The 17,648-nt window shown below is 43.9% G+C and overlaps 1 protein-coding gene across 1 annotated transcript in view; it reads left to right on the top strand.

Moving 5' to 3' along the window:
* LOC149459573 (uncharacterized) overlaps window positions 1-14,575 on the top strand; it is a 38,823-nt gene extending 24,248 nt beyond the window's left edge. The window contains exons 4-7 of the mRNA XM_089680941.1: window positions 4,765-4,809; window positions 4,896-4,915; window positions 5,266-5,548; window positions 10,140-14,575. Coding sequence (XP_089537067.1) covers window positions 4,765-4,809; window positions 4,896-4,915; window positions 5,266-5,548; window positions 10,140-10,276 — 485 coding nt within the window. The 3' untranslated portion in view covers window positions 10,277-14,575. The remainder of the gene's footprint in view (window positions 1-4,764; window positions 4,810-4,895; window positions 4,916-5,265; window positions 5,549-10,139) is intronic.
* Window positions 14,576-17,648: the final 3,073 nt, after the last annotated feature.

Below are 17,648 nucleotides of genomic sequence, written 5' to 3'. Positions count from 1 at the left end.
ACGGCCACTGACCTGGCCAGTGACACCAATACAGTGATCAGTGCAAATAAAATGCGCTGACACTGTACTAATGGCACTGGACAGGAGGGGGTTAACATCTGGGGCGATCAAAGGGTTAAAGTGGTTGTAAAAGCTTAAGGTATTTAACCTTCATGCATTCTATGCATGAAGGTAAAAAAACCTTCTGTACACAGCAGCCCCCCTAATACTTACCTGAGCCTCATCGCGATCCAGCGATGTGAATGACAGCCTTGGCTCTCACTGCTGTCAATCACAGCCAATCAGCAAATGAGGAGGGAGAGGGGTGGGGCCAAGCCACGGCTCCATGTGTGAATGGACACACGGGGCAGTGGGTGCCCCCATAGCAAACTGGTTGCGATGGGGGCATGCGGCAGAAAAGAGGAGCCAGGAGAGCCTGCGGGGGACCTGAGAAGAGGAGGATCCAGGCTGCTCTGTGCAAAATCACAGCACACAGAAGGTAAGTATACACATGTTTGTTATTTTATGAAAACATCTTTTTAGCTTTACCTGTGTGCCTAACTATGTGTAATGTGTTGGCTGTGTGCTGTTTTACTTGGGGATGTGACAGTAGATGTCTCCTGGCAAAGCAGGAAGACAAAATCTGTCACATCCCTACTGTCAGCTGGGAGATCTGTGCTGTTTTTCAATAGAGATCTCTTTCCTGTCTCTAGTTCCGACGATGACGGGTTTCGGTCATAAATCACTGGCGGGGACTGGTTGATCGGCATGTCAGGGAGCCAATAAGAGCGTGGGAAGTGGGAACACATATATGTATATACGTGATTTTGCACAGCCAGCCCACACTGTGGCAGTAAAGCTACAGTACGCAGTTGGTAACTGGTTATATTAATGAATGTTCATGGTTTAGGAATGGGATGAGCAACAAACTCGTATAGCTGTGATGGTCAGGTGACCACGGACTCTTCGCTATACAGTATAAGGCTCTATTTGTAAAGATAATAAACCAGAATAGGGATGCTAATTTTAAAATAAAAGTGACAATTATTTCAGAGGGGGGGAGAGAGAGGGAGAGTGAGGGAGAGAGAGAGGAGAGGGAAGATACAGAGGGGAGAGAGGGAAGAGAGCGAGAAGGAAAAGAGAGAGAGAGTGGGGGAAGAGAGAGGGAGGGAAGAGAGAAAGAGAAAGCGAGAGGGGGGGGGGGATAGAGAGAGGGAGAAAGAGAGAGAGGTAGAGAAAGGGAAGAGAGAGAATGAGAATACACACACTTATTGACTCTCTCGCTCTCTCATTGGGGGGCGCAAAATTTTTGTGTTGCCTAGGGCAGCACAAAATCTAAATACACCACAGACAGGGGGAGTCAGGAGGGCGCAATACTGGGATCAGGAGGGCGCAATACTGGGATCAGGAGGGCACAATACTGGGATCAGGAGGGCACAATACTGGGATCAGGAGGGCACAATACTGGGATCAGGAGGGCACAATATTGGGATCAGGAGGGCACAATACTGGGATCAGGAGGGCACAATATTGGGATCAGGAGGGCACAGTACAGGTTCTGGAATGCTGCCCGGGCCATCCTGAGACAGTTTAGTAAACACTGTAACTATCCCAGCTAGTCCAGGACAGTTGGCAAGTATGTTGTAATGCAAGATTATGATGGGGTCCCCATGTACCTGAGGCCCCTGGACAATGCCTGGGAGTGCTTATTCATTAAGATAGCCCTGGTAAAGGGAGCCCACTATCTACTGTATATGAACCCATGTCCTCTCTATACAACACAGAAGTGAACTAAGAAGCAGCACTTTGGATCCTATAAATGGAAATGCATTTGGGAGACCTATAAATGGGAAGCAAAGTTCCTAAAAACTGAGATAATATTATCCCATTAAAGTCCAACTCCAGCTCTACCTCCCTCTTGCAGCCCCTCCCCCAGACTTTATAAACTTGCAGCATACAGTTGTGTTCAAAATAATAGCAGTCAGACATCACTATCCGGATCAATCACTGTTTTTGGTAGAAATTATATTTCTACATGGCAAATAATTTACTAGCAGGTGTAGTAGAGTGTCAAGGTCCTACCTTTCCTCAGGCTTGTGCTGGCATCCATCTTAGGTGTCTGCAAAGCATTGTGGGATCCTTTATGCTTTCAGCCCTCTGCAGCTCCTCCCAGGAGGTGGCGGCTTATCACTTTTAAGTCTGCTGTTTGTAGCTATCCATTGCATTCGTGTCCTGTCTGTTGCACAGCAGCAAGCTCCTGTTCAGTTAACTCATTGCTCTCCTGGATACCGACTCGGCTTTGGCAAAGACTCCTCCTGGCTTCTGACCCCAGCTCTGGCGACCATTCTTCCTGGCTTCTGACCCCGGCTTTGGCTACGATTCTCGCTGGTTCTCGACTTGATTATCCTGGAAGATGACCTCGGCAGGAGAACTTCTGTCCTACCAAGTCATCTGCTGTTGCTGTTGGACTTTCATAGACTCTTGCCTTGTTTCTGTGTAAATAAACCTACCTTTAATTGCACCTCCTTGTGTCTGGCTCCTCGCTCCCTGACATAGAGTAATAGAAATCCAACAGACCCGACAGTCATGACATGCATGCTGCTGATTCTGTGTCATTGAATCACTCATTGAAAGGGGCGTGTTCAAAATAATAGCAGTGTGGAGCTCTATTAGTGAGGTCATTCATTCTTTGAAAAACAGGTGGCAATTATTGCCCTTATTTAAGGAAGGAAGGCAGCAAATGTTGGACATGCTGGTTACAGTGCATTTCTCTCTGAAATTCTGAGGAAAATGGGTCGTTCCAGACATTGTTCAGAAGAACAGCGTACCTTGATTAAAAAGTTGATTGGAGAGGAGAAAACATATAAAGAAGTGCAGAAAATGATCGGCTGCTCAGCTAAAATTATCGCAAATGCTTTAAAATGGCAACGAAAACCTGAAAGACGTGGAAGAAAGCGAAAAACTTCCATTGGAATGGATAGAAGAATAGCCAAAATGGGGCGGACTCAGCCAACAATCAGCTCCAGGAAGATGAAAGAAGGTGTGACGTTCCCTGTGAGGACTGTTACAATTAGAAGACGCCGATGTGAAGCCAAGCTATCTGCAAGAAGTCCCCGCAAAGTCCCACTGTTGGAAAAAAGACGTGTGCTGAAGAGGTTACAATCTGCCAAAGAGCACATTGACCGGCCTAAAGAGAAATGGCCCAACATTTTGTGGACTGATGAAAGTAAGATTGTTTGTTCTTTTTGGGTCTAGTGGGCGGAGACAGTTTGTCAGACGACCCCCAAACACTGAATTCAAGCCACAGTACACTGCGAAGACAGTGAAGCATGGTGGTGCAAGCATCATGATATGGGGATGTTTCTCATACTACGGTGTTGGGCCTATTTATCGCATACCAGGGATCATGGATCAGTTTGAATACATCAGAATACTTGAAGAGGTCATGCTGCCTTATGCTGAAGAGGAAATGCCCTTGAAATGGGTGTTCCAACAAGACAACGACCCCAAACACACCAGTAAACGTGCAACATCTTGGTTCCAGCCAACAAGATGGACGTTATGGAGTGGCCAGCCCAATCCCCGAATCTTCATCCAATAGAAAACTTGTGGGGTGACATCAAAAATGCCGTTTCTGAGGGAAAACCAAGAAATAGAGAAGAACTGTGGAATGTGGTCCAATCATCCTGGGCTGGAATACCTGATCACAGGGGCCAGAAGTTGGGTGACTCCATGCAACACAGATGTACAGCAGTTCTCAGAAACAGTGCGACTACAACCAAATATTCATGAAGTCATTCAAAGGAAAGCAAAATCTTCAAACATTTCTCAGTTTATATAGTGAATGTTGGAGTTTGTAAAGAAGAATACAAACACTGCCATTTTTTTTTTGAACCGTCTAATATTCACTTTTCTTCAATTTTTTTAGAGGAACAACACAAATTTGATGTATTTTTCTTCATGTTTTGATTTGGAATAGAATGTGTCGTGTTCCCAATGCATTTGTGTGGATGGAAATAAAAGCTATTAGAAGGATTTTCAGCTTTATTCACTTTTTTCAACACACTGCTATTATTTTGAACACAACTGTACATACCTTAATTACAGTTGTCTTTCCTTTCTCTTCTGGCATCATTGGTAGGCTGCTGGAAAGACTGGTCCTCACATAGTGCCATCTGAATGCTGTTCTGTGGAATGTTCCTCTATGAATGCAGTCTATGTGATGGGTCCATCTAAGTGTGTATGGCCAGCTTAGCAATTGTTTCTCTTTTCCCCAGACAAAAAATTCCCAGACATTGGAATTCTACATATGTCCTTCAATAGTCAGAATGGGAGGACTTCATGAAACAATTGCAAGAAACAACTCATAACTTTGGATAGAGATCACATTGATTAGGATTCATTTATTGTTTGTTTTTTAGCAGAAAGTAAAAAAATATTGTTTTTTTTTCCAAACCCTTTCCATCTTTTTTCATTTATATAATGAAAAAAAATAAAAACCCAGTGGTGATCAAATACCACCAAAAGAAAGCTCCATATGTGTGAAAAAAAGATATAAACTTTGTTTGGGTACAGTCTTGCATGTCTGAGCAATTGCCAGTTAAAGTAGCACAGTGCTGAATAGCAAAAAAATGGCCATGAAAGGGGGTAAAATCTTGTGACTCTGAAGTGGTTAAACATGTTCTCCATCTCAAGCTAAAAGTTGTTCCCGTGATGCAAACATCTCTGCCTTTGCTGATGTCTTATTATGTGTCTTATATGTCTTATGACTTACATTTGTTTTAGCTTCTTTTGGAGGAAAAATAGAGAAGATCAGAAAGATCATAATAAGTAAGTTGTCTTTGTTTTCGGTTGTGATCAGTTTTTCACAATTTTCTTTGTCCCTTATTGTGACTTTATTCTTTCAATTCATTTAGGTACCTACTCGTACTTTTGGGTAAGGATATTTACGATATCTATGTATAGAAGCATGAAATATGATATGATAAAATAGAACCCCTTTATAAATGCAACGGGATATTCTCCACTCAAATCAACAGGAAAAGGTTTTAAGATATTACAATTATTTGTGAGTAAGGGGTAAGGGTGGGGTGATAAAGTCCCATAATTCATTGTGGCCCACAACTGGTTACCAAATCATTTAGGTGGCCCTCGCTCTTCAAAAGGTTGAGCACCCCTTGGCTAAGGACATTGCAGGCTTCATAGTCATGGATTTTGTCTACTTTACTAGAATTTCTCTTTTTGCTGTTATCTAATGATTATTGTTTTGTATCTTTCATTATATAGGGGTATCTTCCAGGATATCACACAGTTGGGATCTTTTCAAGGTCATCAGAGAGTGACTATGAATGGCTTATCAAGCTACTAAAATCGGAGCCCTTCCATAACACAGTTTCCACCGTCCTTCCTCACTACATCTCCAACAATGGATGGCAGCAGTTCAGGGAGGCCGTCTCTCGGTGCACGTTCGGTATTTTGTATCACACCAAGAAAAGAGGACGAATCAACATTGTGGACGACACCAACTCTTTATATGATGAGGAGCTGAGATATCTGTGTGAACGCCTAGGTAAGAGGTCATCATATATGTGGCTGATTCATAACACAGACGGCTACATGGGCTGATGTTCCATCATGTATGATTCGGGTAGTAGGGTTCATCACTGCCCATCCCCCACCATGGTCAGCTACTTTATTCACATAATTCTGCTTGCTTAGGAAATATCTAGTGAGCTTTGTTATGTCTTGCTTTGTTCTACACTGTGTGCCTGTGTGGAGGTGGATATCGTAGGAAGGGATTTGCTTCTTCATGTCAGAGATGCCCCCCCCCCGATGACCAGTGATCTCATAGCTGTGTAGAAGGGGTGGAGGAAGCACAGATTGGATTGCAGGGAGATCCTTACAGTGCAGGTCCTCAGGTACAGCTTCCTCTCCAGCAAGGAGAATCGTGAGCAGTATAGTAGCACCATCACCAAATCTCACTCTGAATCTGGTGAGACTAGCAATCAGAGGCAACAGTGCCTTAGATGATCTCACACTGCAGCTACAGAAAGAGTATGCCTAGGCACAGGAATTTCACTGCAATTTCTCTGGAGGAATTCCAACCAAAAGGTAGATTTTCAGGGTACTGCTTAGACACAATAACCATTCCAAGATGGTCCCTATAAAACAGGAAATATAAACATCTTTATGCCCAAGTCCACATTTAAGGGAACCTCTGGTTTGTCCGTGCAAGCAAAGCAACAGGCTCCGTTATTTGCCCACCTATCTGCTGCTCATTCCCTCAGCTCTCCATTTCTCTGTTCACCCGTCATGGGAAAGAAACTTACCTGAGGCATGTGACTCTCTCCCCTTTACTCCATGATGTAATGCTGGGTGTCCGAGCCGCCAACTGCCAGTCCTGAGTACTAGGTCCTATGAGGACATGACTGCTGAGGCTGCTTTCCTGTTGGAGCTTTATATTCCACATCCTCCCCTGGTGACACCATAGGAGGTACACTTCACACATGGAGTCCAGACGGCAATAAAACATAAAAGTTCTCATCCTTCTCCAATAAAAGAAAGTTTGGACTAAAGTTCTGCTTGAAAAAAAAACATATTGGCTTATAAGCAATTTTATTTTCAAAAAAGGATATTCCATATTTGTGTTTCTTTAGAAATTATAATCCAGTTACTATTACTCCAACTAAAATTACTACTGATATTACTCCCCCTACAATTACCACCATCACTACTACTGATATTACTCCCCCTACAATTACCACCATCGCTACTACTGATATTACTCCCCTAAAATTACCACCATCACTACTACTGATATTACTCCCCCTACAATTACCACCATCGCTACTACTGATATTACTCCCGCTACAATTACCACCATCATTACTACTGATATTACTCCCCCTACAATTACCACCATCGCTACTACTGATTTTACTCCCCCTACAATTACCACCATCGCTACTACTGATATTACTCCCCCTACAATTACCACCATCATTACTACTGATATTACTCCCCTACAATTACCACCATCATTACAACTGATATTACTCCCCTACAATTACCACCATCGCTACTACTGATTTTACTCCCCCTACAATTACCACCATCACTACTACTGATATTGCTCCCCCTACAATTACCACCATCGCTACTACTGATATTACTCCTCCTACAATTACCACCATCGCTACTACTGATATTACTCCCCCTACAATTACCACCATCATTACTACTGATATTACTCCCCTACAATTACCACCATCATTACAACTGATATTACTCCCCTACAATTACCACCATCACTAATACTGATATTACTCCCCCTACAATTACCACCATCGCTACTACTGATTTTACTCCCCCTACAATTACCACCATCGCTACTACTGATATTACTCCCCCTACAATTACCACCATCATTACTACTGATATTACTCCCCTACAATTACCACCATCATTACAACTGATATTACTCCCCTACAATTACCACCATCGCTACTACTGATATTACTCCCCCTACAATTACCACCATCATTACTACTGATATTACTCCCCTACAATTACCACCATCATTACTACTGATATTACTCCCCCTACAATTACCACCATCGCTACTACTGATATTACTCCCCCTACAATTACCACCATCGCTACTACTGATATTACTCCCCCTACAATTACCACCATCGCTACTACTGATATTACTCCCCCTACAATTACCACCATCGCTACTACTGATATTACTCCTCCTACAATTACCACCATCGCTACTACTGATGTTACTCCCCCTACAATTACCACCATCGCTACTACTGATATTACTCCTCCTACAATTACCACCATCACTACTACTGATATTACTCCCCCTACAATTACCACCATCACTACTACTGATATTACTCCTCCTACAATTACCACCATCGCTACTACTGATATCACTCCCCCTACAATTACCACCATCACTACTACTGATATTACTCCTCCTACAATTACCACCATCGCTACTACTGATATCACTCCCCCTACAATTACTACCATCGCTACTACTGATATTACTCCCCCTACAATTACCACCATCGCTACTACTGATGTTACTCCCCCTACAATTACTACCATCGCTACTACTGATATTACTCCCCCTACAATTACCACCATCGTTACTACTGATATTACTCCTCCTACAATTACCACCATCGCTACTACTGATATTACTCCCCCTACAATTACCACCATCGCTACTACTGATATTACTCCTCCTACAATTACCACCATCGCTACTACTGATATTACTCCTCCTACAATTACCACCATCGCTACTACTGATGTTACTCCCCCTACAATTACTACCATCGCTACTACTGATATTACTCCCCCTACAATTACCACCATCGCTACTACTGATATTACTCCCCCTACAATTACCACCATCGCTACTACTGATATTACTCCCGCTACAATTACCACCATCGCTACTACTGATATTACTCCCCCTACAATTACCACCATCACTACTGATATTACTCCCCCTACAATTACCACCATCACTACTACTGATATTACTCCCCCTACAATTACCACCATCACTACTACTGATATTACTCCCCCTACAATTACTACCATCGCTACTACTGATATTACTCCCCCTACAATTACCACCATCGCTACTACTGATATTACTCCCCCTACAATTACCACCATCGCTACTACTGATATTACTCCCCCTACAATTACCACCATCGTTACTACTGATATTACTTCCCCTACAATTACCACCATCATTACTACTGATATTACTCCCCCTACAATTACCACCATCGCTACTACTGATATTACTCCTCCTACAATTACCACCATCACTACTACTGATATTACTCCCCCTACAATTACCACCATCACTACTACTGATATTACTACCAACACTAATGATTATTCATATTTATTTATTTTAATTGAGGACCTATATAGAGTCACAATTTGCTTCCTACTGCTACTACTACCCCAACTACTGCTATTCCCATTACAGCTACTACACCTCCTACTACCCCAACTACTGCTATTCCCATTACAGCTACTACCCCAACTACTACGATACCTATTGCACCTACTACCCCAATTACTACTATTCCTACTACAGTTATTGCCCCAACTACTACTATACCTACTGCACCCACTACTTCAACTACTACTATTCCTACAAGGGCTACTACTCCAGCTACTACGTTTCCATCTACAGCTACTACCTCAACTACTAATATTCCTACTGCTGCTACTACCCCAACTACTGCTATTCCCATTACAGCTACTACCCCAACTACTACTATACCTACTGCACCTACTACTTCAACTACTACTATTCCTACAAAGTCTACTACTCCAACTACTACTATTCCTACTACAGCTTTTACCCCAACCACTACTATACCTACTACACCTACTACTTCAAGTACTACTATTCCTACTACAGATACTACCCCAACTACTGCTGTTCCCATTACAGCTACTACCCCAACTACTACTATTCATATTACAGCTACTACCCCAACTACTGCTAAACCAACTGCACCTACTACTATTCCTACAAAGGCACCTACCCCAACTACTACTACTAATCCTACTACAACTACTACCATTCCTACTGCTGCTACTACCCCAGCTACTGCTATTCCCATTACAGCTACTACCCCAACTACTACTATTTCTACTACAGCTACTACATCAACTATTACTATTCATACTGCTGCTACTATCCCAACTACTACTATTCCTATTACAGCCAATACCCAAACTACTCTTCTTACTGCAGCTACTACCCCAACTATTACTGTCCCTACTGCTGCTACTACCCCAACTATTACTGTCCCTACTGCTGCTACTACCCTAACTACAACAAATACTACAACTACTATTCATTCTGCTGCTACTATCCCAACTACTATTATTCCTACTGATGCCATTATCCTAACTACTACTCTTCTTACTGCAGCTACTACCTCAACTACTATTTCTACTGCTGCTACTATCTAAACTACTACTATTCCTACTACAGCTACTACCACAACTGCTACTACCCCACCTGCTGCATTGATCCTATGTAATTGTTTTGCATGTACATCATGTCTGTATTGGATGTAACGTGATGTCTTTATACACAGGGAAGGAGAAGGTGATTGTGGTTGTTGATGATCTGGAGGACACCAGTAGTAAGGAGAAGACCCGGATCCTGGAGGCACAGCCCAGTATTGGAAGTCTGGCCAAGGATCTCTTTCTATTTAGTGCAAATGAGAAATAAACTATGAGAAGCGGTGAAAGTACACGGGAGTCATAACACGTACATACATGTAAAGGCCATGATGCTTCTATTAAAGGAATCCCTGGTGATCCCGCCATTAACATCGTTGTTCAGTCACTTCCTATTATGGAGTGACAATTGTCTCCTAATTGTGGCCCCGATGTTGTCACCCGCTCACATGTGGCCCCGGTGCAGACTACAAGGGGCTGAGCTGACACACGCTTTGTTGCCTTCGTCCGCTGTAGTCATTATCAGGAATCTGATCCAAAGCAATATATATATTTCAGGTACATATATAGTGCCGTCACTTTACCTATATATTGTACATTCACATCAGTCCCTAACCCTCAAGGGGCGTTGTCACGGATTCATCCCACACGCCACGCCCACAGCGACTAGCTAACCGAGGCGAGCACATGCGGCTGTGACTTGAGGTAAGAGGGAATAAAGGGGACTTAACTTTGAATATATAAAACCGTATATAAGACCGGCCATGATATACTTTCACAGTCCGCAGTACCGCTTGGCCACCACCGGAGGGAGACTCCATTCCAATCCAGATGGCTGACCACACACTGGCAGATACAAATCTTATATACAATCTGGTGCACTGATTAGAGTTGAGGAGCAGCTTAGCAATCACACACCCTTCTAGGATCCCTCCAGCTTTCCTACAGCCAGAACCCCGGTGTTAAGCACTCTTCCACTGTCCACGCACCCCCACACCAGACACACCACAAACGGTAGCCTTCCACCACCCAACAGTTTGTCTGCAGAACGGTCTGCTGGGACACCCCACACACACAGATCTCTGTCTGGCGGATCTGTTACCTTTTACAATCTGCACGCAATCTGCCAACACGCAGTGCAATTGCATACAGATTGGCAATGAGCTTGACCGAGCGTATAAAGGCACTAAAATACAATACAATCTAATCTCTCCAATCTAATCTCTCCGGAGATATGAGCCTGAGCTTAAATACACAGAAGCCACTTATTAATTTTAAGATTTAATATCCTGAAAGTGGGTAGTGCATAAAATATGTACAAAGTATAAAAAGTTACAAAGAATACAAAAGTCAATTGGACCAAGACTGGCATGAATCACCAAGTCGGGAATTGGATTTCCGACACCAGCGCATCAGTCTGATCGCGACAGTACCAATCACTATTCAGCTGTCACAATCCAGCACCACCTAACCATTTCCTGCATTTTTCTGGCCTTCTACCTAAGACACAAATACGGTTTTTATATGCCGATGTAACCCACAGAGTGCCCCATCAGAAGGAAGTATTTTCATCTCTCTGCAACTAATATTTTAGCTTTTATGAGGGATGAAACATACTCCTTTGATCTGTGTATATACTTTTAGAGCTCCCTAGACAGGTCAGAGACCCCCTGGTGTCATGAAGCTGAAACGTCTGCATTTCTCTTTTCAGCTTCAGGAAGATGGCAGAGTCTCATTATGTATAGCTGACAAAATCTTATTAGCACCCCGGTGCCACTTCCAGAGGAAGCTAATCCCTTCAGATGCTAATTGGAGACCATCTGTCTCTGAATTACCTTAATAATGAAACTACATTTAAGATTACATTGTCATATTTTCTACAGGTCACATCTTACCTACTCAAATCTGTACATTTATGTCACAGGTGTACAATCTAAGGTCCCTAACTCACATTCATACATACACATACTAGGGACAATTCACCTAGCAGCATGTCTTTGGAGTGTGGGAGGAAACCGGAGTACCAAGAGGAAACCCACCCAGGCACAGAGAGAACGTGCAAGCTCCAGGCAGGTGGTGCTGTGGTTGGGATTTGAGCCAGTGACCCTAGTACTGCCAGGTGGAAGTGCTAACCACTTAACCACTGTGCTGTCCTACCTAGTCTCTGTGCTGCCCACATATGCTGCCCATGTATGCAGACAGGAGATCTATTTCTGGTCAGCCAGTCCTGTGATGGAATCACCCCCTCCTGTGTTACATCTCAGCGCCACTGATCTTCTGCAGCCACTTCATGTCTGCATGCACCCCAGTGATGGCTGCATGGTATTTCTCAGGGCGAGATTTCTGAGGATGACATCAGTGGACATCACGCCTGTGTCATGTGTGTTGAAACAGCCATTTGTAGTCTGTACTGTGAGCCAACGTGATAGGGTGACAACTCAGGAGCACAGATGGGAGACAGGGATGGAGAGTTGTCACCTTATAACAGGAAGTGCTTGAACTAAGACCTTCATGGTGGGATCACCGGGGATTATTGTAATGCAAAATTATAGATATTGTATAGCATTTATACTTGTAGAGGTTTTTATATTTGGGTGTACCTAGGCTTTAATGGTTTTTAACACATTTATAGGACTGATGTCTTCAATCTTTTTTGTTTTTTGTCTTCTGTGTATCAACCGGATGTGAGGGGGGGTATATTAATACAGCAGCTGCACTTTTTTAAGTGGCCACCTTTTTCTTATATATACACAGTTGTGTTCAGAATAATAGCAGTGTGTTGAAAAAGTGAATAAAGCTGAAAATCCTTCTAATAGCTTTTATTTCCATCCACACAAATGCATTGGGAACACGACACATTCTATTCCAAATCACAACATGAAGAAAAATACATCAAATTTGTGTTGTTCCTCTAAAAAAATTGAAGAAAAGTGAATATTAGACGGTTCAAAAAATCGCAGTGTTTGTATTCTTCTTTACAAACTCCAACATTCACTATATAAACTGAATGACTTCATGAATATTTGGTTGTAGTCGCACTGTTTCTGAGAACTGCTGTACATCTGTGTTGCATGGAGTCACCCAACTTCTGGCCCCTGTGATCAGGTATTCCAGCCCAGGATGATTGGACTACATTCCACAGTTCTTCTCTATTTCTTGGTTTTGCCTCAGAAACGGCATTTTTGATGTCACCCCACAAGTTTTCTATTGGATGAAGATCCGGGGATTGGACTGGCCACTCCATAACGTCCATCTTGTTGGTCTGGAACCAAGATGTTGCACGTTTACTGGTGTGTTTGGGGTGGTTGTCTTGTTGGAACACCCATTTCAAGGGCATTTCCTCTTCAGCATAAGGCAGCATGACCTCTTCAAGTATTCTGATGTATTCAAACTGATCCATGATCCCTGGTATGCGATAAATAGGCCCAACACCGTAGTATGAGAAATATCCCCATATCATGATGCTTGCACCGCCATGCTTCACTGTCTTCACAGTGTACTGTGGCTTGAATTCAGTGTTTGGGGGTCGTCTGACAAACTGTCTCCGCCCACTAGACCCAAAAAGAACAATCTTACTTTCATCAGTCCACAAAATGTTGCGCCATTTCTCTTTAGGCCAGTCAATGTGCTCTTTGGCAGATTGTAACCTCTTCAGCACGTCTTTTTTCCAACAGTGGGACTTTGCGGGGACTTCTTGCAGATAGCTTGGCTTCACATCGGCGTCTTCTAATTGTAACAGTCCTCACAGGGAACGTCACACCTTCTTTCATCTTCCTGGAGCTGATTGTTGGCTGAGTCCGCGCCATTTTGGCTATTCTTCTATCCATTCCAATGGTAGTTTTTCGATTTCTTGCACGTCTTTCAGGTTTTGGTTGCCATTTTAAAGCATTTCCGATCATTTTAGCTGAGCAGCCGATCATTTTCTGCACTTCTTTATATGTTTTCCCCTCTCCAATCAACTTTTTACTCAAGGTACGCTGTTCTTCTGAACAATGTCTGGAACGACCCATTTTCCTCAGAATTTCAGAGAGAAATGCACTGTAACCAGCATGTCCAACATTTGCTGCCTTCCTTCCTTAAAAAAGGGCAATAATTGCCACCTGTCTCTCAAAGAATGAATGACCTCACTAATAGAACTCCACACGGCTATTATTTTGAACACGCCCCTTTCAATGAGTGATTCAATGACACAGAATCAGCAGCATGCATGTCATGACTGTCGGGTCTGTTGGATTTCTATTACTCTACTACACCTGCTAGGAAATTATTTGCCATGTAGAAATATCATTTCTACCAAAAACAGTGATTGATCCGGTTAGTGATGTCTGACTGCTATTATTTTCAACACAACTGTATATCTTTGCTCTCTATGCCTGTCCTCTCTCCTGAGAGCTCTCATTTCAATTGATAGAATATGATTATTCATGAAAACATATTATGTAGACATGATAAATGATACTTCATCCACAAGATCCATGGTCATGACCTTTGACCCATAGCATTCTTTTATATTGGGTTTATGTATATGTATCTATGCGTTGTTTTAATCAATAAAAGTTCATTAATGCGGCCAATGACCTCTGTCAATATTTAAATCACAAAGGGGTTTTCTTGGTACTCTAATCGTTTGGGTCTGAGATTTTGAGCCAAAGCCATTCTTTTTTAAGTAAAGGTTTTACAGGTGGAGGCCACTGACATTTTTTTCTCTATTCTTTTCTGTTTTTCACTAGTTTTGCATTTGGCTAGGGTCAGTGTCACTACTGGTAGCATGAGGTCATACCTGGACCCTACAGAGGTTGCACAGGCAGTCCAACTCCTCCAGGATGGCACATCAACACGCGCCATTGCCAGAAGGTTTGCTGTGTCTCCAAGAACAGTCTCAAGAGTATGGAGGACATTCCAGGAGACAGGCAGTTCCTCTAGGAGAGATGGAAAGGGCCGTAGAAGGTCTTTAACCCATCAGCAGGACAGGTATCTGCTCCTTTGTGCAAGGAGGAACAGGATGAGCACTGCCAGAGCCCTACAAACTGACCTCCAGCAGGCCACTGGTGTGAATGTCTCTGACCAAACAATCAGAAACAGACTTCATGAGGGTGGCCTGAGGGCCCGACATCCTCTAGTGGGCCCTGTGCTCACTGCCCGGCACCATAGAGCTCTATTGGCATTTGCATTGAACACCAGAATTGTAAGGTCTGCTACTGGTGCCCTGTGCTTTTCACAGATGAGAGCAGGTTCCCCCTGAGCACATGTGACAGACGTGAAAGGGTCTGGAGAAGCCGTGGAGAATGTTTTGCTGCCTGTAACATGGTTCAGCATGACCGTTTTGGTGGTGGGTCAGTGATGGTCTGGGGAGGAATATCCATGGAGGGACACACAGACCTCTACAGGCTAGACAATGGCACCCTGACTGCCATTAGGTATGCAGATGGAATCCTTGGACTCATTGTCAGACCCTACACTGGTGCAGTGGGTCCCGGGTTCCTCCTGGTGTAGTGGGTCCTGGGTTCCTCCTGGTACACGACAATGCTCAGCCTCATGTGGGGAGAGTATGCAGGCAGTTCCTGGAGGATGAAGGAATTGATACCATTGAATGGCCCCCATGCTCACCTGACAAAAATCCAATAGAACACCTCTGGGATATCATGTTTTGGTCGACGCCACCAGGTTGTACCTCATACTGTCCAGGAGCTCAGTGATGTCCTGGTCCAGATCTGGGAGGAAAGCCCCCAGGACACCATCCGTGGTCTCATTAGGACCCTCCCCCGACATTGTCAGGCATGCATACAAGCACGTGGGGGCCACACAGACTACTGAGGACCATTCTGAGTTGCTGCAATGACATTTCAGTCAAATGGACTCGCCTGCTTCATCATTTCTTCACTTTGATTTTCGGGGTGTCTTTGAATTCAGTCCTCTGTAGGTCGAGCATTTTCATCTCCATCAAACGATGGGGCGTCCTTACGTTCCTCACACATCACCCCGTCCATGTCAGGATAGAGATCCAGCAGGAGATTTCTCCCCATTGAGATCTGATGGGTTTTCAGAGCCTTTAATTTTTTTTGAGCAGTGTAGTATATATACATACAAGGGGGTTCAAGTCAAACTGGGACTTTTGAGTTTATATTATAAAGGAATAGATTTCAAGGAGAGAAAACTGCATTTAATTTTTGGCATACTCCCCTGCTACATAATGTATATCCCAGCGTGTAACTAATAGCTGGAAAGCTTCGGCATAGAAAGATTTGCCAGGATGCCTGAACCATCTTAGGACAGCCGGCTTCACTTCCTCATCATTGTGTTCACCGTTCCCACAGAAAGATTCATCTCTTGTGTGATTTCAGGACAGGTTATGCATCAATTATAAGGAAGAAGCACATTCCTTCAAAACTCATCAGCCTTCAGGGACCCTGATGTGGCCCTCCTGTACTTGGGAGAATGTTCCATTTGGCTTCAGAAGTGTGGCTTGATGAGCACATTTTTATCTATGCTTGTGAATAGTTTTATGTTAAAGTGTCACTAAACCCCCAACAGTCCAATCAGTCTGTAGATGCAGTAAAGCATCCTTGTTATACTCACTGTGGAACCTAAGGGGTTAATACCATGCATTGTGTAAAAAGGATGTTTGATCCTGTCTTCTCTTATCCTCCTCTTCTTTCAATGTCCACCTCTTATCTCCTGATAAGACATATTGTATGGAGTCACTCTGCACATGCTCAGTTTGGTGTGTATTGCTAGAGTTTGTTTTTTTTTCTTGGGAGAGTGCATGTGCACAGGGCCAGTCAGTGCTGTCCAGACAGAGGTCAGGGTTCTGCATCCTCCTACAGCAGAAAGAAAACTCCACCTACAAGCTTTAACCAGCTCTCTGCTGGACACTGATAGAAGTCACAAGACTGCTATATACTGCTGATGGAAAAAAGGTATTTAGCAATTTATATTTACTACAATAATTGTATTTCCATGTTCTGTGTACTGTGGGAGACCAGATATAGTGAATGCAGGGACCAGGGAGACCAGATATAGTGAATGCGGGGTCCGGGGAGACCAGATGTAGTGAATGCGGGGTCCGGGGAGAGCGGATATAGTGAATGTGGGTCCTGGGAGAGCGGATATAGTGAATGCGGGATCCGGGGAGAGCGGATATATAGTTAATGCAGGGTCCGGGGAGAGCGGATATAGTGAATGCAGGATCCGGGGAGAGCGGATATAGTGAATGCGGGGTCCGGCGAGAGCGGATATAGTGTATCCGGGGTCCAGGGAGAGTGGATATAGTGAATGCAGGGTCCGGGGAGAGCAGATATAGTGAATGCAGGGTCCGGGGAGAGCGTATATAGCCAATGCAGGGTCCGGGGAGACCAGATATATAGTTAATGCGGGGTCCGGGGAGACCGGATATAGTGAATGCGGGGTCCGGGGAGAGCGGATATAGTGAATGCAGGGTCCGGGGAGACTGGATATATGAATGCGGGGTCCGGGGAGAGCAGATATAGTGAATGCGGGGTCCGGGGAGAGCGGATATAGTGAATGCAGGGTCCGGGGAGAGCGGATATAGTGAATGCAGGGTCCGGGGAGAGCGGATATAGTGAATGCCGGGTCCGGGGAGAGCGGATATAGTGAATGCAGGGTGCGGGGAGAGCGGATATAGT

Source organism: Staurois parvus, unplaced genomic scaffold (assembly GCF_062004578.1).
Source record: "Staurois parvus isolate SC_StPar_1 unplaced genomic scaffold, SC_StPar_1.0 ptg000254l, whole genome shotgun sequence".
Taxonomy (NCBI): Eukaryota; Metazoa; Chordata; class Amphibia; order Anura; family Ranidae; genus Staurois; species Staurois parvus.
The sequence above is the reverse complement of the archived record's forward strand: the minus strand, read 5'-3'. Positions and strand labels throughout refer to the sequence as shown.